Source organism: Barbus barbus (genome assembly GCF_936440315.1).
Source record: "Barbus barbus genome assembly, chromosome: 4".
NCBI classification, from domain to species: Eukaryota; Metazoa; Chordata; class Actinopteri; order Cypriniformes; family Cyprinidae; genus Barbus; species Barbus barbus.
Genome location: NC_136732.1, coordinates 29,241,843 through 29,268,840, shown reverse-complemented (window position 1 = coordinate 29,268,840; position 26,998 = coordinate 29,241,843). Strand labels below are relative to the sequence as shown.

Sequence of the window (26,998 nt, the reverse complement as noted above, 5' to 3'; positions counted from 1 at the left end):
AATTTGTTAGAATATTACTGTTTTTACTGTATTTCTAAATCAAACTTGGTGAGTATGAGACTTCAAAAACAAATAAAACAAAAAATAAAAACCTTACTGACTCCAACTTTTGAATGGTTGTGCAGATAGAATAATAAGAAAACATTTAAAAATAGTCTCACCAGTCTATGCAGCAGCTGAAGTTCCAGAGAGGAAACTGAGGTGCTAAACTGGGCAGCATAGGAGCAGGTGGCCTGGCATCGTTTCACAAGTTCAAAAAGTGTAGCATCCATGTTCAAGGCTTCTGGAGTGCGAGTACGCAGACCTTCGAAGTTGAGAATGGTGCTGCAGAGAAAAGTAACCTGGTTGGCACGCTGACTCTCCTTCATCACCAAGGCACGGCGTTCTGCTATAGTGGCTTCAAAGTCCTGCAGCACTGGGGCGAGTGCAGGGTTTGCACCGCCGGCCCACTTCAGCCTCTGCTCTATGCTGCCCTCTAGACTTGCCAACTTCTCCTGCAACACAAAACACAACACGGTTTAGATTAAAATGTTTCTATTTCACTTTGACGTTTTCCAAAACATGCAACGGCTTTAACCTGGACGCTGCCAAAAGAAGCTTCGTCCTGACTGAGTTTGTAGAGCTTCTTCTTCATGTTGCTCAGGATGAGGGAGCGAGGTGGGGGACTGACCGTCATGGGCTGCGTCCTCGCACCAAGAATGTCCTCATGCTGCCACTGATGAGAGAGCAGAAGGCAAAGGTCACATTTACTGTTGCTTGGTAAAATTTCATGGGTGAATTTCAGTCAAATCCTGCTCATGTTAAGATTTGAATTTGCCATGCTGACTAACAAAAAGATGCTTGGTTTTAAAGTGACTGTAGTTTGTTACTTCTCTATGCTATTTTTGCATGCAAAGTTTCACTAGAACTTCACTAGTGTGACCGCACCTTCACAGCCACAACCGATGATATGACATGTTTTTTTGTAAACGGAGACATGGTTCTTACCTGGAACATGGCGATGTGAAGCTGAGTCCTCTGCAGGCTGACCTTACAAGCTTCAATGCTGACTTCTAGACGTCGTACCAGGTCCAGTTTTTTCCAGGCTGTGTCATAGGAGCTGGCCAGAACAGTAGCCCTGTTGAGCAGCAGCTGGGATATCCGTCCTGCCTGCACCCCTTGCTCTACTGCTTTCTTGCACAGGTCATCCAGAGAAACCTTCCCCTCAGCGCCAAAGTCCTTAGCCTCCACCTGGGCGATGAGATCCATACCGAGGGCACTGAGAGCGCTGCAGATGGCCAGACCCAGAGCCTGGGTGGGGAGCCCCATTAGCATCTGCCTCACAAAATCTGCCGTGAAGGCTTTGATGGGCCGCATCATCTGCTCCTCGCTCACTACAGTGGAGCCTCGATACATGGATTTCACTATGGGTACTGGGCCATTTGAGGGTGGAGGCTCATCAGTGGGTGTAGGACATGTTCCTGTAAGAAAAAAAAATGAGAAGGGTGTCTAATAAAAAGCCTGATTCTGCACAATGACATACTGGTGTGTGCTACTTTGTATTTCTTACTTTATTCATGTGTCATTCCAAATATTGAGAAAATATTCATAATATATTGAGAAATGATCTAGTAGAGGTTTACCAGATAGCGTCTGTGCAAATGATCCGCACAGCCGGAAAAAGTCTCGGATGGTCTGGAGTCTCTTCAGGAAGAAAATCTCTTCCAAGACCTGCCTGGTCTGCACATTATTAAAGAAATGGACCTGTGTAGCTCTGGACTCCCGGATCACATCCACCTTTCTCCAGGCAGCAGGCACATCCATAGAGTTCAGCTAGAGGGGAGAACAGGATTCATTTAGACACCACTCTAATCTAATAAACACATTTTAGGCATATGATCAGCTAGGCACAAAAACAGAAGAAAAACCTGACCACCCCCCTAGTCATTAACTCAAATATATTGCTATCATAACTAGTGATGCAACAAAATTATAATTCTTGCAAAATGAAACACTGGGCTGAATACTGAACACGGTATTTTGCATTAATTCCCGCATGAATTTAGCAAGTTTTTCACACCATTGCATTAATTAAATAGCCACGATGTGCATTTTACCATTTTGTCTTGCTCTACAAAGAACAACTTGATTACAAAACAACAATTAAAAAAATATTTACTTAACACTGAACATTTAACATTCCAGCAGGCATTTTATCAACAAAGCACAATTTAACTTAAAATTAAGTTGGTAAAATATTTTTTGGCCATTTTTGAAATCCCCTTCTTGAATCAGGCATGTATTTTTCTGTACAAATAAATGCTGCCTTGCAGAGCAGAAAATAATTCTTTAAAACATTAGAAAATATTACAGATCCCAATTTGAACACTGTGAATGTTATAATAAATGTATTTTTGTGTGAACAATTGTTTTTATTGGAAAAAAAAAAACACAGGCAGACCCACACCACACACAAATCCAAAAACACCACACCAAAAAGAAAAAACTAAAGATTTAACAATATCCCCAAAAACAAAATGCAAACATGTGCCCTCCGCGGACACAAACCGCAACATGGGGTAGGCGACACACGCACACAGAAGCACCCCAAAGGGGACAAAGTCCATGCAGCAATCCCAAACGGATCATCTGATGATCTGGGCTCTTCGAGGATGATGTGATTGTTTCCAAAATCCGATAAGAAAATAAAGTTTGTAAGTCACCACTGATATCCTTAGACCAGACAGTTGTTGTTGTAGGTTTGTATGATTGTTTGAGGAGAAAATAGTAAATATCTGAAGTAGAAATAACAGAATTATCAGTGGAGAGAATTACTTTTCACAAGGGATGTACAGGCAATTCTGTCAGCATTATCACCCTTTGTCTAAAATGGAAATATTTAAATTTCTTCTAACAGTTATCAAAACACATTTAGTTTATTGACAGTCGCAGCAAAAGAGACCACATAACATTCACCACTGCATCCATGAACATCATCCTTCCACAAAGAGCTTCCCGGATTTAAGCAATGTCAACCTTTTTTCATTGCAACAGTTCCAAAAAAAAAATACTTGTACATTTATGGAGGCCATTTAAACCACTGATATTACAACTTAGTATATTAATCTCAGTCATTACTATCAAACAAGTGAACTAAAAATAAGAGAAAGGAATACCACTGCAAATTAACTCAAGTCTGCCTTTAAAAAAAACCCATTAAACAAAGAAAACCCACCCCATAAAACTTTTGCAGACTGGGGTGAGAACCCCAGGCTGCCGCCCGGCCCTCCCCTGTTTTAGTCAGTGACAGTAACATGACAGCCAGTATAATTATTCAGAACACTGCCATTAGCCCTATTATAAAAGAGAACAGAATAACTTCAAATTCACACGAGTAATAAAGTGGGGCAAAAAAATAAATTAAATAAATCAAAAGGATGCATACTCTCCATAACGAGGAAACAAACATCACTAGCATCACGTGACCCCCCTATAGAGTCTGGGAATGTGTCGTCACAGCAGTAGTGCATTCTGGGAATTTAGGTCACGGGAGCTACCGCGGAGACTGGATAATATAGTGAATATAGACGTTGATATTATTTAATGTTTCTATTATTCTACTTAAGATCGCGTTGGAGTGGTTAAGGCTCACTTTACATAATTTGCCATAGCCCTATACACGGCCGGTGTGAAAAACATGCTTTTTTCAGCCTTAGAAAGCTGAAAAAGCAGAGATATTTCCTGCAGACATTAGATGCCATAGCCCTTATCGATGTCTGCATGAAATACCTCTGCTTTTGATTTACGCTATGTTGATACAGCAAGCCTTAATCATTCCAACGATATTTTAAGTTGAATCACAAACATAAAATAGTCTATAAAGTGTATACATTCACTACGGAACTCGGATGAAAGTTAAACAAACTCGGTAACAACTCAATTAAGATATGACTTAATTGATCTCTGTAGATTTAATGTATACAGTGATTTGCATTAAACTGTAAGCCCTCACACTACAAATAAAAGAAAATGATACGGAAATATTACCTGTGGCAGCTCTTTGATCCCTGGCCACTTCCACAATACACATCATTTCAAAGCAGCTTGCAGTAAGTTCTGTTACCTCTATAATGGCTTAATTCTTTACACTGAGCAGATTTACTGGGCAATTGTGATCTATAACAATGCTAAACGATCCACTGTTTAAGATCTAGCTATGTATTCTCCCCTTTAAAAAACAGCCACGGTTTTGCTGCTCTAATCACAGTGTTTTAGCAGTTAGCCTATATCAGTACCACTGCAGTGAAGGAGACTGAATAATGAATATTTGGAGCCTCTCAGACAAACCCCAGAGTGAATTTGTTATTTAAAGAGATTTACATATTAGTCCATTTTATTCTAAGAGTATGTAAGATGGTTTTCAAAAAATATTAATAGTGGTGATTTGCATGCGTTGACCTAAAACATGGCGGAATTCAACACGGCGTGACAGATTCCCAGACTCTATAATAAATGCATTAATAGAACTGTTGTAATCATTATCATCATTATTATTATTGTCTTTTTTTATTTTACAGAACAACAGTAAAACAACAATACTAACATTTATGAATGTTGAAGTTATTGCTTTTTCTCAGCTTTTATTGTGTCAGAAACCCGCAGGAAGACCTCAGTGCTGACAACGGCAGGTTTATAAATGATTCTCATTGCGAATTTGGGAAGATGTTTGTCACACGCATCACATTCGGCACATGCCTTGTAAAAATTCATAAAAATGTTCTTGAACAACTGACGAGTAGCAGTTTCATTTTCCCCACGCTTTGGACTTCGAACCCTGGCACCGCAAGCTTGTCATCGCTGTCAGAATACATGCAATTCATGCACGTATTAGAAAACGTAACGTTCTGCAGTTTATTTGTAATAAATAAATATTAAAATATATTTGATATATTTATAAAAATAATACATCATAATATATTATATATATATAAATAAATATTTATATTTATTATTTATAAGGCAGTTTATTTAGTATGGCGCAAAATCACAAAATCCTACTGACCTTAAGTTATATCGATCACTCCTCTCTGACTTCTCTGCTAATGTCTCCACTGCTAAAAGGACATACTATCATGACAAAATTAACAATTCACCTAACTCTCGCATGTTCTTTAAAACATTTTCCTCCCTCCTTTGTCCTTCTCCATCAACTCTAACAGCTGATGACTTTGCCACATTCTTCATTAATGAAGTTACAAACCTCACTGCACAATTCTCCACACCACAATCTATCAAACATCTTACCAGCAAACATACACTCGTTCACATCCTTCTCTCCACTCTGAGGCAGAAGTCTCTAAACTCATCCTTTCCAGTTATCCTACTACTTGTCCGCTTGATCCTATTCCATCTCATCTCCTTCAAGCCATTTCTCCTGCAGTTGTACCTGCACTCACTCACATCGTTAACATCACTTCACACTGGAATTTTTCCCTCAGCATTTAAACAGGCTTGTATAACTCCACTTCTTAAAAAAAACCCACTCTTAACCCAACTCTTTTAGGGAACTATAGACCGGTTTTCCTTCTACCTTTCATTGCAAAACCACTTGAACGAGTTGTGTTCAACCAAGCCTCTGCCTTTCTCACACAGAACAACCTCCTGGACAGTAACCAATCTGGCTTCAGAAGTGGACATTCGACCGAAACTGCCTTGCTCTCTGTTGTTGAAGCCCTAAGACTTGCAAGAGCGGCTTCCAAGTCTTCATTACTTATCTTGCTGGATCTGTCCGCTGCTTTTGATACGGTCAATCACCAGATCCTCCAGTCAACCCTATTAAGTAAGGCATCTCAGGAACCGCACTCCAGTGGTTTGAGTCTTACATCTAGGATAGGTCCTTCGAGGTACCTTGGAGAGGTGAGGTATCCAAGTCGCAACATCTAGCAACTGGGGTGCATCGGGGCTCAGTTCTTGGATCACTTCTCTTCTGTCTACATGGCATCACTAGGTTCTGTCATTCAGAAACATGGCTTTTCACATCACTGCTATGCTGATGACACTCAACTCTACCTCTCATTCCATCAATTAATACAATTAATCCAAAATTCAGCTGCAAGATTAATCTTTAATGAGCCGAAAAGAATGCACGTCACACCTCTGTTCATCAATTTGCACTGGCTACCAATAGCTGATCGCATAAAATTCAAGTCTTTAATGTTTGCCTACAAAACCACCTCTGGGTCTGCACCACTTTACTTAAATTCAGTACTTCAGACCTATGTGCCCTCTAAAAGCTTGCGTTCTGCAAGTGAACGATGCATTATTGTTCATCCCAAAGAGGCACAAAATCACTTTCACAGACTTTTTCATTAACTGTTTCCATCTGGTGGAATGACCTGCCCAACTCAGAGCAGCTGAATCCTTAGCCATCTTCAAGAATTGGCTAAAAACACATCTCTTCCATCTTCATTTGACCCTCTAACTCTAGCACTCTCTATTCTAATTCTATTTTATCTGACTATTATAACTATAATATAATCTGACTACTATATAAAAAAAAAAAAAAAAAAAAAAAAAAAACACTTGACCCTCTATCAATTGCATAGTTATTCTCTAACTGCTAGCTTTTCTTGAAAAACTAACACTAGCTTTTTTTTTTTATATATCTACTTGTTTCTTAAAAAAAAAAAAAAAAAAAAAAAAAAAACTTGCTACATGCACTGCGTTAGGCTAACCGAGACTTGTCATAGCACTTGCATGTTGTTGCTCTTTTGTTGGTTTTGATTGCTTCTATTGTCCTCATTTGTAAGTCGCTTTGGATAAAAGCATCTGCTAAATGACAATGTAAATGTTATAAATTGTTTCAGGCCATTTCGCGATTTCAATCATCTTACAGTAACAAGCAACCATTTCCTGTTCTCATTGAATACAAGCAATGCAGTAGTAAACAGTCTCTCGCTGTCGGTGCATATAATGATTTTCGCATCTTTCTCGGACAGTTTTATATGCTTCCACACTGCCAACATGTTCCCTGCATTAGTGCATGCCTCTATTTGATAGCGTCACGTCATTGTTTGCAGGGCTCAAGACTGCGACCATTTTTTCTGCCGGTGCGACTAAATTTTGTGAGCGGTCGCACTGGTGCGACCACCGCGTTGTCCAACTAATAAGCACTCCCATTTCTGTGAGAAACATGAAACGGCAGACGAAACAAAAGCGTGACGAAACAACGCTACACGTTTGAGCTGTGCAGCCGCAGCGTGGACCGCTTATCAGCTCGCACCAATAATTGAGCGCAGCGCAAGCAAACTGGTCCGAGCTCAGAACAGCTTGCCTACATCGATCGCATATGGGGTCTATGTCAGCCTTAATCTTATAAAGTCTGACCAGTGCAGACGATGAACAATTTTGAATTGTATTACAGCATGTCTAAGGCATATAGATGCTGAAAAAATTCCTTGTATTATTTTGTGCCAAATTTCCTCTAAGATTGGTTCATTTAAATCTGTCTCCCATTTATTTTTAAGTAGGTCTAAGGGTACTTAGACCTACTCAACATGTATGATACCAATCATACATGTTGAGTAGTTCGTAAATCTTACTTCTAGTCTGTTTTACATTCAAAGATTGAGTCTATTAATGAAATGGGAGGGCATGATGGAAAATCATTAGAATTCAATGCTACAAAATTCCGGAGCTGCAAGTACCTATAGAACTGCGCTTTGGGTATGTCATATTTCTGTACCAGCTGTTCAAAGGAGGCGAAGTTTCCATCCATATAAAGATCAGACAGTGAGATCACAACCTTTCTAGCCCAGGCATCAAAAGCTTTGTCCATCAATGATGGGGCAAACATGTAATTGTTTATGATTGGTGCAGCTTGCAATAGATCTTTAAGGGAAAAGGACCGTCTAATCTGATTCCATATTTTAATTGAATGTATAACAACCGGATTAGAAGTCAAGCTAGAGATGGGCTGTGCAAATGGTAGTCTAGAACACAATAAGGCTGCCAGTGAGGTGGGCCCAACTGAAGCCCCCTCCAGAATTAACCATAAAGGGGCAGTGGTGTCATTATTTATCCAGTATAACAATGCACTTATGTTGGCTGCCCAATAGTAATAACATGAAGTTTGGGAGTGCCATCCCTCCCTTTGCACGAGGCCTCTGCAGTATACTACTTTTTATCCTTGGTGTTTTTTTGTTCCAAATAAAGGCCGATATCTGATTTAGTTTGAAGAAGAAAGATTTTGTTAAAAAAAAACGGAAGAAACTGAAAAATATACAAAAACCTGGGCAGAACATTCATCTTTACCGTATTAATTCATCCACCCAATGACAGAGGCAGGTGGTCCCAACATTCAAGCTCTTGCTTCAAATTGGATAAGAGAGGCTGATAATTGACTCATATAAATCTTTATAGTTATGTGTAACCCAAACTCCAAGGTACTTGAATTTCTTAGGGCTAATTTTAAAGGGAACTGAACCTAAAGATGATAGACTGACCCCGTCACCAACAGGCATTAATTCACTCTTCTGAATATTGACTTTGTAGCCAGATATTTTGTCAAATTCTGTAAGTAGATTCAACAATTTGGGGAGACTTGAGAGGGGATGAGACAAGTATAATAACATATCGCATACAGCGAGACCTTATGTTCCAATCCTGCCCGCTGAATACCCTTGATGTCAGCTCTTTGTCTCAAAGCCAGAGCAAGTGGTTCCATTGCAACTGCAAGTAAAAGTGGGGACAAAGGACAACCCTGTCTCGTGCCGCGTTGAAGCTCAAAGTAAGCGGATATATTATTGTTAGTGCGTACAGCAGCCAATGGAGATGTATATAAAAGTTTGATCCAAGATATAAACTTGTGGCCAAATCCAAACCTCTGTAGAGTGTCGAAAAGATAGCCCCACTCCACCCGGTCAAACGCTTTTTCAGCATCCAGTGAAAGCATTACTAGTGTACCGGGGTGGGGAGGGTCCGTAAAGAATATTCAAAAGACGTCTAATGTTAGAAAAAGGAGTAACGGTTCTTAATAAAACCTGTTTGGTCAGGGGATATAACAGAGGGTAGAAACCCTTCCAAACGACGGGCAAGGACCTTAGCCAGAACTTTGGCATCTGTGTTAAGAAGGGAGATCGGACGGAATGAGCTGCATTGAAGAGGGTTCTTATCTGTTTTGAGGATTAATGAAATAACTGCCTGACGCATGGTTGACGGAAGGGATTTCACTGAAAGTGATTCTTCAAAGATTGATAACAAAGGAGAGAGCTGATCTGAGAATTTAAAAAAAAATCTGTTGGGAAACCATCCGGCCCTGGTGATTTGCCACTTTGCATAGATCTAATTGCTGATGTTATCTCTTCAACCGTAAGGTCCTCCTCTAATTCAGCAGTCAACTCTGGTTCTATGGAGGGGACCTGTACATTTAAAAAAAAAAAACCTCCAGCGAGGAGTCCTCCTCACATACATCAGAGGTGTACAGTGCATCTGCATCAGTGAATTCTTTTTCTTTACCATCATGAGAGATGCGTAGTCGGGCTGGAAATAAAATGCCAAACCGGACGCCCTGGCGGTTACGCAACAGTTTCCGAACCTCCGTGAACGCAGCCCTAGCCTTAGCAATGCTTGCAGTGTAGTCTGGAAAAATGGCGATTGAATCCCCATTAAATCTCAGCGGGGCCCGACTGCGCGCACGTCTCAACACCTTGACACAGTCTTGGTAATAATGAAGTTTAGCCACGATGGCACGTGGCTTTCCATCCGGACCTCTTGGTGCAAGACTTCTGTGCGAACGGTCCACAAGTACATCCTTTTCCAGCTGTAGCGATTCTCTCAGCAGCCTCGAAACCGACACAGTAGAGCTTGATTCATCCGTCTCAGCCACCCCCAGTATCCTAATGTTGCACCTTCTCACCTGTCTTCGCATTTTCCTCTCAGCACAGTCACCTCTGCTCTCAAATTGGTTACCACAGATTGCAAGGTTGTCACTTCGCCTGACCCACGCTGACAGCCCGCCTTCCACTTCCTTGATCGTAGCCTTCATTTGGTCCATCTCAGAGTGAATCACCGCCGTATTATTTATTATTTCAGTTTTTACCGCTTGTATTTAGTTTTTAAGAGGACTGAAATCATCGGCAAACACACTTTTCAGTTCGGATTTAATCACCTCCGAGATGTCCGCTTTTAGCGAGCGAAGAATCTGGGCTGTCCAGCGAGGGTGGGGTCGTTCGCGATCGGGTGACGGTGGAACTCGAAGTCGAGGCAGTGTTGGCCCTAGTACCAGATGATGCGTCGTATTTATATTTGCGTAGTTTTTCCGCCATTGGCCCACATATCAACTATTTTCTTGTTTTAGGAACGCATTCAAAACAGATTCCACCCAATGTTTTGTTACAGGACGCTTATTTACTTTATAAATAACTATTGTACTGTTAATGGCATTTAGCTGATGTGTATACATTTCAGACTGAAGGAAAAAAAACAAAAAACATCTGATATCTGTATTCTTTGATACATAGTACAGGTCTACAGAACATCTAAACTGTACAACAAACTCAGGTAGTCAAATATTAGACATTACACATCTATCCAAACATGAATTACAAGCTACAATATTTTACAAATCAGTTTTTTTACCTTGTCAATCAGAAGTCCAAAAGCAGTCTCCAGCTGTGCAAACATGCCATCAAAAGCTACCAACAACATCTGACCGGCACTCATCTTGGGTGTTTCCTGCACCGAGCTGTCCATGCTGCGCGGCTGGATAAGTTCTGAGTACTGGGCTCGCAGAACCCTGACACAAAAACAAACACACAATGCTCGGTCCATCCAAAAACAATAACATTACGTACTGCTTAGTAAATATTTCTATTGTCCATGTTACCTGGTGATATCCAGATAGTGGTCATCTGGATCCTCCTCCAGGCCCATGGCGGTGTTACGAAGGTTAGCCTGCAGAACCTCCCCCAGTCCCTGTAGCGAAACTCCATCTGCGCACTGATCGATAAGTGCGTCCAGCTCCGCTAGCATGGCCTCTAATGTATTTTCTCCTTTCAGCATGCAGCGCAGAGCCTCTGGGAAGATGATCTGACGGAAGTTTGTGTTGAGCTCCTTCAAATATTAATAAAAATGTTTCAGAGGGGGAAAACCATCACCGAAACCACCGAAAACCATTAAACACTGAGAACATTACCTGAAGGCACGTGTAGACACCATTGGCCAGGTAGACCACTTGCGAAGTCTCTGCAAGAGTGAGGATGTCCAGATCATGTGACAGAAGCTGGCACTGCTGCAAGAGTTGCACAAGGCACGTGATGTTTCCACTCATACTGCAGAGCTCTTCCAGGAACCAGGCACCATCACGGGACGTCAGCTCCACCAGCTGCTCTCCGGCACTGGCTGCAGCTCCCTCCATCACCAGGTTACGCCTGCAAAGCACAGAAATACTGAATTATTTAATCCTTTAAGATGACTGGGGAAAAAAAAAAAAAGTTTAGGCATGGAGAACAAGAAAATTATTTCGGCAACAAATTAGGTTCACACAATTCACGTAGCTTTTTTTTTTTAAAGCCACAGATTCAGACCTGGTGAGGGCACAGAGGGCAGAGACGATGATGCCAGCCAGGCTGAAGGACCCGAGCTCAGTGTCCTCGTGCAGGAAGACTTTGATGCAGTGCTCGATCTCCTGCAGCTGCTCCTCACAAACGGGTACACCAGCACCCTCTGTCTTCAGACGATCTACCTGCCGCAGCAACCGAGTGTTGGTTTCTGCTGCGTGGTGCTGCAGTGCCATCTCGATGCTAGACAGGAACTGACATGTGGGAGGAGGGGGCTGGGGTGCAAACTGAATTTCATACCTAAAAAGAGAATTTATTATTATTATCCAATTAGAGGACATGGAAAAGTCAATTTTAAAAATATGAATAAAAATGCATGATTGATTTTTCAGGACATGAGAACCTTGATATATTAGGGATGGGAAGATTACCCGATTCACTCGATGCCTCGGCATAAAAAGTTAACGATGCATCGGTTTAAAAAGTGTGCATCGGCTACAAGTTGGCATTTATATCGCAATGCATCGTTTCTAACATTTTCATCTGTAAAAAGTTTATTTATATATAATTACTAGTGGATGCGCTATACTTTTATTATTTAGAAAGTAACCAATATTTTATATGTAGATTGACTTCTCTCTAAACTGTGTCAAGCGCGTTCTCTCATCACCATTGCGTGTGAATATGACAAATCACAACAGCACGGAGACCCGAGGAAAAACGGGGATTAAACTCCAAAACCTGACTTGAAATAACCTAACAAATCAATCGAGGCTAAAGCGGTTCCAGAAACGACAAATTAAATTCACACTAATTTGTGCACGCTTATTCTTAAGCAGACTTTAATGTCGATCATGGATCAAATTGATCCACCACGGCAAACAGCGTATTATCTGTGCCGTTTAATGCATTTGAGACGTTGTGTTTCCCTAGTGCATAACTGACATGTCACAGGTATATTTTTCATCTGTAAATGTTAGAAAGCCATGCAAACATATCTATTTTGTTGTCAGGAGTGGGTGAGGCACGCTGCTGCACACTAAACAGACGGAGCGCAATAATTCTGAGTAAAATATACATTTTACTAAAACATTTGTCGTTGGACATTAAATGTGTCTTTTGTAGAATTTTAAACCTAAATATAAGTGTATTTTTAATAATAGCAGTATCTGTAAAGGGACTACTGTAATGAGTAAATCAAATGTAAGCTAGTACAGTACTAATTACTAAGCTCAAATGACTTGATGTGCGTTTCTTATAGCAGTTAAAATAGTCATTTTCCTTATTTTTTCATTTTTAATTCAGTGATTTTAACTTTTAATTTAGTTATTTTAATGCTTTAAAGAGCAATTTTAGATTGCAATGTTTTAAAGTTCTGCTATCTGTTCTGCAAACTATAAATGCACAGCTAACATAAAACCAGAGAGAAAGACTGCATGGCAAGAAACTGTAACAAGAAAAAACGAAAAAAAAAAAAAACTGTGAGACAGTGGTAATAACATTGTGTTCTTATTGGTCAGTGTTACAGGATCTCAGCTTAACCTGACAGTTGGCCTGCTTTAGACGAGGTTAGTTTCCCAGCAGAAGTTGCCACAGTGACTAAGCTTGATCTAGGCCTATTTTAAATTTGCTTTATGGAGCCAAATCATTTGACAATAAGTCAGACTAACTAAAATAAGCCTGGCTTATTTGGTTAACTTGTTTTATGAAACAGGCCTCAAGGCATAAAAAGTGATTATATTTTCTCCATTGCATCGTATTGCATCAAATCGCACTGTGTTGAATTGAAATCAGATTATCTCTGTATTTTCGTTTTTGTATTTTAAAAATCTGAATTTAGTATATTTTTATTTCATATACCGCCCAATATTTTCTAACGAAACAATACATATAAAGGCTATGAAAAAGTGAATGTTACCATGTAAACCTATATATTATGTGCAAAAAAGGGTTAAAATCACATACGAAACTTTAAATACTATATCTTACGAGTTTTTTTTAAAGCCTTTAATATAAAGCTTGTCACGTTTAGAACAAATTGGATTGTGCACTCTCTGCAGTGGCTAAAGCCTCGTTTACAAAAAAGGACGATACTATAAAAGATAACTAAAGACAACGATATTAGCGTCCACACCAGCAAACTAGAGATCGACCGATATATCGATTTACTGATATTTTCCCGATATTTAAGCATTTCTCCATAATCGGATATCGGTTTGGTAATATCAGATTCACCGATAAACACGTTTTGAGAATTGCGCACAGGATCGCAATTGCAGCGCATCTGAGGGAAGACGAGACAACAACAACAACAACGACGTGCAGGTACTTGATTTGCTGTAGTTAGTAAACTATTTAATATTACAGGCATTAATGCACAAATTAGATGTATTACATAAATGCCTGATATGTAGTTTATGCAACTTGGCTCTAAGAAATATGATACATAAGATACTCTGTCAAGCCCTGTACCTATAAAGATATAGCTTTGCCTGAAATAACAGCCATGAATTAGCGTTGGAAATAAAAGCGCTGAATTGAATTCTCTCTCTGTGGTCTATTAGTCTCGTGAAGTCGGAGTCACATAGATAATCCGTCAAGTCCTCTCCCAATAAAGACGTAACTTTGCATGAATTAAATAATACAGCCATGAATGATTGCATGTTGGAAATAAAAGCATTGAATTTAATTCTCTCTCTGTTGTCTATATGCTCATCATTAGTCTCGTAAAGCCGCTTTCATATTGCAGTTCACTCAGCGGGTTGATGCTCAAGAAATGCTCAGCACGGCCACTGCATGTAACTTTTTTAACAAGATTCACTTTTTTGAAGCAGCCTAAATTGTATTAACACTTACTATATAACCATTATTTAATTACTAAATTAATACAACTCTATGGAAATTAATTTCTCATCTCTGCAATTGATCACAGTTTGAGTAGCCTATAGTTCTGTGTAAATGCATAGATAAACCGCGCTGTCAGCAGCATATTTTAGAACGTCAAAAAATAAGAGCATGTCAGTTGAGAAATCCAATAAAATACAATGATTGTTATATTCCAATATTCCAGAGAATATTATTCCGTGAATTAACATTATCCAGTGAATTATTCTTTACTCTTTATCCTATTAAACAGCTTATAAACCTACTAAAACTGTAGTTAAAAATGAAGTTGATATGACTCCGGTCCTTTATTTATTTTCTCCATTTGAAAACATTAGACTTTCTACGTTTATTTTGCTTATTGCTAATATTAGTGTTGCTGCTAAAGCTTTTTATAAATAAATTTAATCTTCGTATTACAATAAAAAACATTTTAACACGACCAAAATGGTAATTTTTTGCGAGTTAAAATTTGACGTGGTCGCATTTGTACGAGTGCATGGTCTGCGCTGCTTCTAAGCGTCTGCTTCATACAGCGCGCGCTGCCAGCCGCAGCACATTATAGCAGGAGTCAGATTTCACTGATCACGTGAAGAGAGGTGCTTTCAGCGCGAGCGCTTCGTGGGTAGAGCCTAGCCTGGTTTATACTCGCCGCGTCAGCATGAGCATGAAGGTGCGCGTCGCGGACGGAGCGCAACGGAGGATTTTGTTTTCAAACTAAAGTAAAAGACCGCTTCTTAAACCAGAGAAGGTGAACATGCTGGTGTTCTTGTAGAAAAAAAACATGCAAGTCCTGTCAGCGACAGCCAGTTTAGTTTTACTTTTCTTTTTGTTTTCGTTTTGAGTAGCTTGTTATCTTTGCTCTTTACCTCACGTTATGCTATGGAGGCTTTCCTTAATTAAAAAATATATTAATATGTATTTGCTTCCTCAGAGTTTGCTAAACATTCTGTAATATACTCGGTATATAGTACAGCATGTGATGTGTCCTGTGCCATGCCTGGTCTTATTCGTTTTTGTTGATAGATGTTATGTAAGCTAGTTTGTCATTGCCAAGTACTGTTTTATTGTTGTTGTGCTTTTTAATTAAGAATAACAATGAATCCATCTTCTGTTTTAGTCTTAAAAAGTTAAAGGTGTATAGATAAGCAAAACAGACAATTATCTTTTCTTGTAAAATGTGACACCAAGATCGCAAATTTGAAGGTGAAAGCGCACGAAAAAAGGAATTCCTGTTCACAAAATTTAAATCACAAATAATACAGATGAAAAAGAACGAGTTGAATGTTGAACACTTTCGTTACCATATAACTATAAACTATGATAAAAGTTCATCAGCATGCATTGATTAATCAAATGTTGTAGCAAAAACAAAAAACAAAAAACAAATTGCAACCAAATTATGTGCTCGTGCAACCAGCTGAGAAAGTTAGTGCAAAAGTGAGTTTAGTGGGAAGAATGAGTCTAGAGCCCTGCATGAAAGACTGCTGATTCTCAAAACATTTTTTGTTAAGATGACTGAAAGGAGGAAAAACCAAAGTGAAGTATGGACTTACTTCACGCAGTCATTTATTTACTTTCTAACAGTAAGTAAATATTGGTTCTGCATATCGGTTATTGGGCACATGAACATGCAAATAATTGGTATCGGTAATAAAAAAATAAAAAAATCATTATCGGTCGATCACTACAGCAAAAGATATCGTTTGTTTAATCTACATGCACACTCGTCTGCTGCTTTAAATTCTCGAGCTCCTTATTGCAGGAAGGATTTTGGATGTCAATGTTTGTATCGTTCAAAAGCTGGAAAAAATCGTTCTGAAAGTGATTTCAACTATATCGTTTCTATGTGCCTTTATCGTTATAGCTGCGGTGTGGACTCCGATTTTTACAACTATATCTTTATCGTTCTCTTTATAGTTATCGTCTTTGGCATGAACGGGCCTTTAGTCTGTGCCCTCCACTATATTTTTCAGATGCGCTCATATCAAACTACTGTATATCGACATAAGCGGAATTGCCTCGTACTGAAACGCTTATAAAGAATATATCAATATATTGTACAAACTCGATATACCGCCCAGCCCAGAGTTTGGGTTCAGTTTTTTTTTTTTTTTTTTTTTTATACACAGCAAGGATACATAACATCACAGAACAAAATTGCATTAAAAAAACAAAAACAAAAAACAAAGTTTATAATAATAATAATTCACAATATTACTGTTTCACTATACTTTTAAATCAAATAATGCAGCCTTGTTGAGCATGAGACTTCTTTTAAAAACATTATAAAAATCTTACCGACACCATACTTTTGATCGGTAGTGTATTATAAAATGTTTTTGTTTTTTATTATGTGAAGTTGGACTAGTTACTGAAGAAAAAGCAGCCAAAAAGTGTGAACTGGGACACAATCAGTAGTTGCACTTACTGGTGATAGATGGTCTGGCAGTGTTCGACAGTCATGTCACACACCAGCTCCTCCATCCACTGCTTCCACGTGTGAACTCTGTGCCTGAGCAGCACCGCACGCGGGTACAGCAAGGCCACGGTGGCATAGCTGTGCAGGTGCTCGAGACAGCCACGCAGCTGAGAGCGCCGCTGCTGTAACAGAGCGCTCACCTCCGCCTCCAGTGCCTCACACTGGCTAATTAGATGTGCCTGGCCTGCATTCTGCAAGAAAGATGTTGCTGGCACGTAGCTAGGTGGACCTGCAGTTTACACGGACCAAAGGAACAAATTAGATGTTTGCAAGTGGTCCTTTTGCTTCTCATTAAACTTCAGTTAATATTCTGTAAAAGAAACCCAAAATTATCTGCACCTAAGTCAATAGGGCTACTGATCTCCTGGAGGAGACTGGCAAGCTGGGTGGCCTCTAGACTGGCAAAGGCAGCTTGATACTGAGAGATGAACTGATCCAGATCTGACAACTTCCCCTGAATGGCATCCTGTACAGTTCTCTGCCTGGACTGCAACTGAGTGTGCTCAGAGTATCTGGAAAGGGATAGGAGAAAGAATGACAGTGAACACTTATAATCTGTCCCATCAAATCTACACTACTAAGCAATCAAGCAATAATTGTAACCAGCTGAATGATTGTCTCGTCTGCTGACCTGTGCTCCAGGGAGTGGATGGGATGATCTGCTCTGGTGTCGGCTCCCTCCAGGAACTCCATCTCCTCCAGCAGCTTGCCCTGCACTTTCTCCACTTGTGTGAGCTGGTCCTGCAGGTTTAGGTACTCATCCACCGGCTCCTCCACCTGTGGCACCACTCCAATCATCTCATCACGGTTCTTGAACCAGTTCACCTAAAAAAAATAAAAATAAAAAAAATTAAGAGGGGAAAATTTTGGTTAGCAAACCAAGTCGGATCAAATTTATTTGTATAGCGCTTTTCACAACACATCTGGTTTCACAGCAGCTTTATGAAAACTATGTTAATGTGTGCAATATCTTAACATCTCCATGCCTTACAATGGCATTTAGCATATTAGAGCTGGGCGATAATACTGCTTTCATTTTGTGACAAATACAAGTACACTGCTATATAATCACTCCATGCGAGTATAATGCATGTATGCAGATAAAGTTTGGCACACTTGTAAATCCACCTTTTTATAAAGAGCTGGGTGAAATAGTTACATTTTGTACCGAAATAAATCAGACTGTTGAGATTTGCTATACAGTTCAAATAGCTCACCTTGAGTGTGCTGTATTAATGCAGGATATAATATACATTCGACTTTATATAGAGAGCTCAGCGACGACAGTTTAGGCCTACATATTGTGATGATATAAACCAGTTTGTGTGTCCTTTTTTGATGTTGTATCCAAGCTTAAGAATTAATCAGTAGTTTGGTTCCTCTAAAAATGTGAAATAGCAACATGGCTCAACCAGGGGAAACAGTTTGAGGATGGAATACCTGCCAACCCAACCACTGTAACGCAGCAGCAGCGTTAAGAAGTTCATTATTTTAGCAAATTCATATTGAAATCAACATACCTCACATTTAAGAGGCTGATGTACATTTCGGTACCATTTGCTATTACAATTCTCACCTTAATCTCAGCCACACGGGAAGAGAAGAGGCTACGGGTGATGTCTCGCTCCATCTCTCTCTTGCTCTGCTTGTTCTCTGCTTGCTGACCACCACCTCCATACACAGCCCCTGCAAAGCCCACCTCGCCACCTGCTGTCCAGTCCACCAGAGGGTCATAGACAAATGCCTCCAAAAGTGTCAAGAGGGTCTCTCTACCACGGCGCATTATCTGGATGACCTGAAAGGACACAGTTCAAATGTATGCATGTTCTAAATTAAACATTAAATGAATAATTTCCATTAATGAATCATCCCATTCTTACCTGTTCACAGGACAGTCTAAAGATGCCTTCCACCCCTGTGACCCCCAAAGCGGTCTCAATGTTGTGTGTCATACGGAAAGGAACCTTCTCTGGTACTCTCAAGCTTTTTCCTGTTAGGATGATGAGGTATTTAAATGTCTATGCCAATGAAGTATGTTTAGACGACTCCTCAAGTGAACAAGCACTTACCCTTCTCAAAACAGACATTGTAGTCAATGTGTACCACCTCGCCTGTCGTCATATCAATCAGCACGTTGTCAAGATGACGATCTCCCAGTCCAATAATGTATCCCACCATTGACATTACAGCAGTGGATCTGGCATAAGACTAAATGAGACACATAAGATTGGTTAATTATAGTGCAAGGCATTTATTCTAACACTGTGCCAAACATAGGTAGGACATCCGAATAGTGGTTCCTCTGACCTGAGTCACGCTCCACCACTCACTGGGGGTGGTACAGGAGCACCAGAGCTCCTTTGCCAAGAGGTTAGGGGGCGTAGCCTCCATCAACTCTCGGAGAACGTCTCTCATGACACTCAACGGCCAGTCACGGCGCGACACATCCAAACTGAGCCCGACAGCCTTTAAGGCAGGACTGATCTTACTGTAATAGAGCTCACTGGGCCGTGGAACCATGGGAAGATTCTGAGGTTGCTGGAACGAGTCCTGTGCCTAAATTTAAAAAAGGTACAAGATTTGGTCAATTTTTTTAAATCTTCCTTCAGCGAAAGTGAAGCCAGTCAATAGGGCTGCACTATTTACATCAAGCGAAAATGGAAACTGGCAATTTTTTATTTTACTTTTATAAATGATTTTAATTTTTATGTAACAAATGGTCTTCGTTAACTACAAAATTCCTGTAAAACCATGTTATGTAAAAAAAAAATTTAATATTCTAAATATGCAAATTTTCACTCTAACCTTCTGGGCTTGGACCACAGCCTCACGCTGCTGCCAGCGCTTGTACAGGCCAAATAGTGGAGTGGCTCCATCCACCCACTGGATGAGGCCTGATCTGGTTCCCAGCGGTGTGACAGAATAATGACGGGCGTGAAACCTTGGACTCTCCTGCTGATTCACTTTAGTGAACATGGTGTTGACGATAGACAAGAACTGCATGATCCTCTCATCCAAATGCAAGTCCTCCAATCCTAAAACACAAACATAATGTTTCCGTGAGCAAATGGCATGTATTAAATGGGATGGTTAACACAAAAATGAAAATTGTCATTTTACTTACCCTCACGTCATTTCAAACCATCATATAAAGCGATAGTTTCTCTCTTCAGAAGACTTGAACTAAACTACTCAATTTATAAGGATTACTTTTAGAATGGCTTTAATAGTTTTGGTAGAAATGGACTTTAAAAAGGAGGGACAGAAATCTCAAGTAATGTTTATTTGTGTTTCGAAGAAGAACAAAAGGCTTTTAGGTTTGAATGACATGAGGGTGAGTTTTTGGTGATGCTTTTAGCGATGTTTAAAACTCATACCTTTGAATAGGTAAGGATAATTTCTACCATCAGAGCCTAGAAAATAGAGCTTCTTGGGTTTGGTTTTAGTTGGCAGGATGGTGATGGTATTGCCTACACTCTGGATGGTGACTGCATCTGTAGCAGACACCTCCCCTGGCAGCGCCATCTCTGTGTTGGTCATGGCAGTCAGGCGGGGGCTGATCTCATCTAGCCGCAGGAGGTAACTAGCCCGTTTTTGTGCCCTTTGCTGCAAGCTCAGCATGATCTGTAACAGGACGGGGTAGAATTACAAAAGGTTTAAATGCACAGCATGCATATCAGCATTTCACTTATGCACACAGCGGTCCTGACCTGTTTGAAGGGCACCCAGCTGCTGGCAGGATTGGCTGGATTAAGAGGGCTCCTCAGTCTCTCTAGAGCGTTATGGATGGCCTCTCCATACGTCTCCTGAAACCACGCTTCGTGAGGAGTCTCTGCCGGAGCAGCCGTGATGCTGCGTACGTGATCCAGTGCAAAAACCACAGGCTTCATAAGAGCAGAGTGCTTCTCTCTCATAATAGCCACCTTCTCATCCCTAAACCACAAGAGATTGAGAATTTAAATGATTTTCCAAGAGGCATGAGTCACTCACTAATGAAGTTTCTCCTATATTGATTTCCAGGGTCGTGACTTACTTGCGCAGAGTGTTGTTGTTCTGAACTCTTTTCACCTCGTCCTCCAGCTGTTGAATCCTGCGCAGAACGTGCATGTGTTGCTGCTGCAAGACCCCCAGCCAGAGCTCGTCCCAGAGCAGAGTGACCCTCCTCAGCTCGCCCACCAACAACTGCACCTGCACACACAAGGATCAAACAAAACAACTCTTAAAACACAATGGCCTTTAACACAACCAGACACTTATAGAACATTAAAAGGACCGTTCTGTAATACCTGTAGCACCATGGTGGGGTTGGCAGAAGAGAGCTTGTCTACGATCTTGCTGTAGCAGTCCTGCATCATAGCTTGGTCTTCGCTAGAATACATCACCATCTCTTCCCCGCGGCTGCTCTCTTGAGAAGTCGGTCCGCTGCCCATCTCACTCTCATCTCCACAAAGAGCCTCTCCCTGCATGTTCCCAAGAAGGGTTGGCAGTGACGACGGCAGCTTATTACCTGGCAGAGATGAAAACATAATTTATCTTCCCCAAAGAGGCTAAACACACATATATACATATACATATACACATATATGATCACTAAACTGAGAACTGATTGGTTGTTAAATGTCTCCAAAGCGTAAAGCCAGATCATTTTCCAATTGTCTTCAATAAAAAAAAAGTAAGCAGAGTGATGAGACACGGACTATAGCTTGTTTTACTGGTTGCCAAGAATTGAAAAATGTTCAGCTTTGTGTAAAGGCCATGACATACCAAGACTAAGGTCAACCAAAGTTAGGCTTTCATTGAGCAAGAGCCCAGCTTTTGCAGTGTGTTCTGTTTTAGTCTCTTTGGTATGTTTAAGTGCAAATATTTGGCCCAGATGCATGGTCCCAGACTACCAGAATATTAATATGAAAAACATGTTTAGAGAAACATTTCTTTCACCATGGGTCTATCAGGTAGGCAGCTACAAAGCGCTCAAGCACCCCTAGTTTTAAGAAGAGCGTCTGGCATTTTCATCTGGCTAAAAATGTTTGTCCATGCTTTGGTGGACACATCGCCTAAGGTAGCCAGGATGTCCCCGCATGGAAATACAGCATGTACCTGCCGCCTGAGCCTCTCCACCAAGAGAGATAGATCCAACAATGGCAGGGTAGAGGATAAGGTGGGGTGAATCTTGTGCGACTCTGCACAGCAGGCTGCAGATGCTCTGGCGGATGTAAGCCTCAGGGTGATTTAGTCTGGAGAATAACTGAGGGATGATACCTAGAGAGAAAACAGAGATATAATATTACATGGATTGAAATAACTATCTACACTAACTATTCATTACTGTATTGATGTTCAAGCTCTTACCTCTCCAGGGTGCAGTGGGGGTGGATGCCAGGCCGTGTTCCAGACCCTCTCTTAATTCCCCAGCATGCTTCACGAGCAAACGTAGCAGACGGAGTGTTGCCATGACAATGACATCATCGCTGCTCTGTTTGCTGCTTTGGTTGTTCAGGAGCAGCTTGGGGTCGTCTTCATCTATGGGCACCTGATGATCAAATCACCAAGAAATTTTATCGATCTGTGTTTTAGAAATTTGTCCAATCACTGCGTAAACATTAGAAGAGGAATCCTGACCTGCCCAGCATTGAGTTTGAGGAAGGTGAAGTACGCTCTGCAGGAGACCCGGTACAGGCTGAATATTCGGTCAACCACTCTCCTCCACACCCCAATCAGCCCATCGGTCACAGTGTCCTCCACAGACAGCCACGGACAGGCACTCAACAGCTGTCGGCCGATTACATCCACCATGTCGTCCTCCTCATCCTCTTCATTCTGCAAGGCCAGGTCTTCATCCTGAAGAAACACAATGACAAATGAATACACAAAACGAGAACTATTCACATCCCACATTGCAGATAAATGAACATCAGCATTAACCTTGAGGCAGAAATCTACAAGTTTATATAGACAAGGTAAAAAAGTATCTTTATGATACTTTTATTTCATAAGTACAGTTTAAAAGTTGCAGTAAATAATAACATTCCAAAAGATTTCTATTTTAAAGGAAGTTTAAAATAGAAAATTACAATTTTATTTGAGAAAACTCTTTTCAACACTGATAAAATGTTTGAGCACCAAATCAACTCACTAGAATGATTTCTGAAGGATTATGTGAATGTGAAAACTGGAGTAACTTAATTACTTTACTTAGAAACAAATTTCAAAATATCTTAAAATAGAAAAGTATTTTTTAAATTCTAATATTTCACAATATTATGGTTTTTACTGTATTTTTATTCAAAAAATAAAAATTCAGCCTTGGTGAGCATAAAATGTCTTTCAAAACCACCAAAGCAAGAAAAAAAATGCACCAACCCCAAACTCTTGAACTACAGTATATTTAAATGAATGCCTGTGTTTTCTAGTATTATATTTCCATAGTTCCATAGTGCATAGTGTGAACCACAGTATGAAAACCAAACACTGATGCAGACTCATTTACAAACTATGAACTCCATAACCTGAATTCCTGCTGAGCGACACATGGCTTGACCCAAAATGCCGAAAATGGTTTCCTTGTCCTCATCACTGGTGCTTGCTGGGAGCATGTCCTCAATTTCTTTCTTTTCTCCAAGGAGCAAAGGAACCCCTTCTCCTTGACTATTGACAGACAGAATAAAGACAAAACATTAGTTTGATCATATCACTTTTTTTGTAAACTAACATTAGCACTTTTTATAGTTAAAAATACCTGGCATTGTCCACAACCTTCCTGCCCCATCTGTATGCCCAGCTGGCCAGAGCAGCCCATGATTTGGCCACTTCAGGAGCCTGAGTTGTTGAGAGCTGGTACAGCTGCCCAAGGACAAAGTCTGGCTCCCCAACACCAACACTGACTGTAGACAGAACAAACAAATCTTCATGACCATTACAAAGAAATAAAGACAATATCAATCAAACACTAATACACATGACACTGTAGAATGCAGTGCGATCATTATATTGGTCCTCAACCATTCATGACACAAATAGCATGTTTTAATGCATTGGCATTAAGCTTACCTGTAGTCTCTGTCGTGATATGTGGCATTCCCTCATCTTCCAGCGGCAGCTCCAACATGCCAGAGATGTTTTTAGAGAGAGCCGAGAGGCTGGTAGAACCAGAGTTCCTCTTCACCACCATTTTGAGTTGTGGAGTCAGATCTTTCCAATCGGCCAAAAGCCATTTGCACAAAGTAAGCACAGAGCGACAGGCTGCACGCTCACACTTTCCAGAGTGACAGTACGACAGTGCACAGGAGCTCAGCATTTCCATAGCAGATACGGACTGACCTAAAAGGCAGAGAGAATAAGTGCTTAGACATTCACAATGCAAAACACCAAGACCAAGAGAACTGGCCCAAATCAGACTGAGACAGCTTAAAAACACTTACCAGCAGCAAACAGAACTTTAGCCTTCTCGATCTCCAGCTCTGGTCTCCACTTCTCCCCAACAGTGCCCTCTAGTGACAACTGCCTGAAGCTTTGCACCAGGTCCTGACCTTCAGAGTCGCTCACTGATGGCTTATTGCACAGGCTCAGCAGACGTGTGGCCAGGGCGATATTTCCTTGCTTACGAGCAAATTTCACCGCAGTCAGACAAAGCTCCATCAGGTGAGAGTCCACTGGAGCAGACGATCCTGGATGAATCATTGAAGAGTCAACAGAGACGCCACATCACATTCATAAGCCATACTTATACGTAAGAGAAGGAGACCTAACCTTTGAGTTTTTGGAAGAGCTGCCGCTGGAAAGTGGTGTATCGGAGAGCATGTAGCCATGGCTGAACATCCTGCTGCTTGCAGGTGGTCAAAGCTTCACTGAAGAGCGGAATTAAGCAGTCCTAAAGGGAGAAAAACAAAGAACAGGGATGTCTTAAAAAGGAAAAAACACATGACAATGTAATTGCATGCTCACGGGGTGGCTCAAACCTCTGGGTGCTGGTTGCAGAGCGAGTTCTCTAGAGAGTTGGCACAGTGCAGCTGCAGGGTGCTGAGGGTGGGCAAGGAGTCAGACAGCGTGAGAGTGGAGAGACGTAGGGGACCCAGAGAGATGCGACCCGTCTGTTTCAGGTACTTCACCAGGTTGCTGAAGATGAAAACCCAAATGTAGACTCGCCATCAATACATGCACAACTTGTTGAAAAATCAACTGTGTTCAGACTATTTACTCACTCAGACGATGCAAGAACCTTCTGGTCCTGTTCGTGATTGGTCGCAGTGATTGCTCCAACAGCGCTTCTAAGGAGCTGTACTTCAGTGGCCTTCTGGAGCTCTGACGGGTCAGGGCTCAACACAGCAGGAAGAAGCCTCTTCAGGTCTGTCAACACAAACAAACATTAATACATACCACACCAAATGGCTGATCAGTGAAGCTGTTCATAGAAATGGATTCCACATGCTCTGACTAATGTAAAACAAATGATTAAAGGATTTTTAAAGATCATCTTTCTAAAAAGCAATTTCTACTATAATTTTTTTTAGCTGAGCATTACTAGGCAAAAAAAAAAAAAGCTGTTGCTGTTATATAATTATTGCTTTTATTGCTATGTCTTTTCCAGGCCTGGACAAAAAACCCCTACTACTTATTGGTTTTCCATGACTGTGGATAGTATGGGCTATAATCATACCAATCTTGTCCTTAGTTGTAGAGTTGAGAAGGCCATAATCCTCCCCAGGGAGCAACTCCAGCTGGGCACGGCACTCTGTGAAATCCCCCTCCTCAAACCTGCTCAGAGCTCTGGAGGGCAGACAGATTAAAACAATTATTTCAATGAACTCCTCACATTCCTACAGTCAGGAGGAGTTCTGTCAGAGTCAACAGTTCTGCTGCTACACACCTGATGTAGTTAAAGTCTGTCTTGAGGTTGACACTGGAACTGCTGCTGTTCTTTTTGAGGCTCATCATGCTGGCTTGCCACTCCTGCACAGACTCCCAGTCGCTCAGGGCCACATAACACTCACAGGCCTTATTAGCCAGGAAGTTGAGCACTTCTGGAGAACACTCACTGGACTTCAACAACACAGTTTTCCTTCCATCTCCTATTAAAACAGTCATGAGAAAAAAAAAAAAAGAAACAAGGCAACTTTGGCATAAAAACACGATCAATGGACAGTAACCTCTGGCATCATTGAAGGCTAGGGATGGGAATCCTTTGGAATCTATCAGTTTGAGATTCAATATGGTAAAACTACTTGGTACAAAAATTAACTACTGGAGGTTTTTGTTTTGCATCTTTGATTTCTGGAGGATAGTGACTAGTGATTTCTTCATAATTAGAGCATCATCTTTTTTGTCCATTCTTACATGCACACAAATTCAATCTGAATGATGAGACACTATAGAGCTATTACCAACAAACTGAATCAGTAACAACAAAAAGCATCTTTGCACTGCAGAGGTGGAACACAAGCTGCATCTAAAGTGTTTATTTACAGACTTTTCAATGCAGCTCAGATGTGAACAATACACCTACACTGCAATTTCATAAATACTACTATGAGAGTAATGTTTTAAAAATAAAAATAAAATTGAAATACAAAATGACATTTATGAAACTAACTGACACTCATGATGTATAAAACTCCCAATAGGTGGTGGCAAGTCCTCTTCATTAATTTGTTAAATTCAGAAACAAAGCAATTCACTACTGTCTTTATGAATGAGTAATTGAATCATTCACTCATACGATTCATTCAAAACCTAAATTCATTCAGTAATGAAACATCACTGTCTGTTGCTTTGAGATGCACAGCGGTTCAATTTGATTCAAAAGATTATATAAATCAGAGGTTGCGTTAGACTAACATTTTCCGTCATTTTGACGGACAGGGTCGTAAAAATTCTGTCATAATCTATTATTACCCGTCATTTTAATTTTCATATTTTAGTTATAACACATTTAATTGCTTCCATTTTTGTTCTAATTTTCATTTTTAATATTGAACCTACAGGAGGAGCATATAGGTTTATGGATTTATTTATTTATGATGACAACAGATGAACAGACTGCATCATTTTTCCATGTTCAACACCACAGTGACAGCGGAGGCCACTATGAACAAAATATGCT

At 40.5% G+C, this 26,998-nt stretch overlaps 1 protein-coding gene across 2 annotated transcripts in view; it reads right to left on the bottom strand.

The window, feature by feature from the left end:
• The window catches only part of LOC306868723 (serine/threonine-protein kinase SMG1-like), a 53,048-nt gene that overhangs the window by 3,860 nt on the left and 22,190 nt on the right, over nt 1–26,998 (bottom strand). For both annotated transcript variants that reach the window (XM_079415022.1, XM_079415023.1), the window contains exons 25-56: nt 25,766–25,967; nt 25,556–25,665; nt 25,101–25,245; nt 24,858–25,014; nt 24,649–24,769; nt 24,321–24,566; nt 23,950–24,219; nt 23,639–23,783; nt 23,409–23,547; nt 22,522–22,740; nt 22,252–22,432; nt 22,000–22,161; nt 21,189–21,409; nt 20,936–21,090; nt 20,613–20,835; nt 20,280–20,526; nt 19,708–19,937; nt 19,210–19,458; nt 18,972–19,110; nt 18,783–18,892; nt 18,479–18,697; nt 17,534–17,727; nt 17,242–17,414; nt 16,852–17,131; nt 11,565–11,837; nt 11,174–11,408; nt 10,865–11,091; nt 10,618–10,774; nt 1,623–1,812; nt 988–1,460; nt 578–715; nt 162–494 (exon numbers count right to left, since the gene is read on the bottom strand). In XM_079415022.1, coding sequence (XP_079271148.1) covers nt 162–494; nt 578–715; nt 988–1,460; nt 1,623–1,812; nt 10,618–10,774; nt 10,865–11,091; nt 11,174–11,408; nt 11,565–11,837; nt 16,852–17,131; nt 17,242–17,414; nt 17,534–17,727; nt 18,479–18,697; nt 18,783–18,892; nt 18,972–19,110; nt 19,210–19,458; nt 19,708–19,937; nt 20,280–20,526; nt 20,613–20,835; nt 20,936–21,090; nt 21,189–21,409; nt 22,000–22,161; nt 22,252–22,432; nt 22,522–22,740; nt 23,409–23,547; nt 23,639–23,783; nt 23,950–24,219; nt 24,321–24,566; nt 24,649–24,769; nt 24,858–25,014; nt 25,101–25,245; nt 25,556–25,665; nt 25,766–25,967 — 6,563 coding nt within the window. The remainder of the gene's footprint in view (nt 1–161; nt 495–577; nt 716–987; nt 1,461–1,622; nt 1,813–10,617; nt 10,775–10,864; nt 11,092–11,173; nt 11,409–11,564; nt 11,838–16,851; nt 17,132–17,241; nt 17,415–17,533; nt 17,728–18,478; nt 18,698–18,782; nt 18,893–18,971; nt 19,111–19,209; nt 19,459–19,707; nt 19,938–20,279; nt 20,527–20,612; nt 20,836–20,935; nt 21,091–21,188; nt 21,410–21,999; nt 22,162–22,251; nt 22,433–22,521; nt 22,741–23,408; nt 23,548–23,638; nt 23,784–23,949; nt 24,220–24,320; nt 24,567–24,648; nt 24,770–24,857; nt 25,015–25,100; nt 25,246–25,555; nt 25,666–25,765; nt 25,968–26,998) is intronic.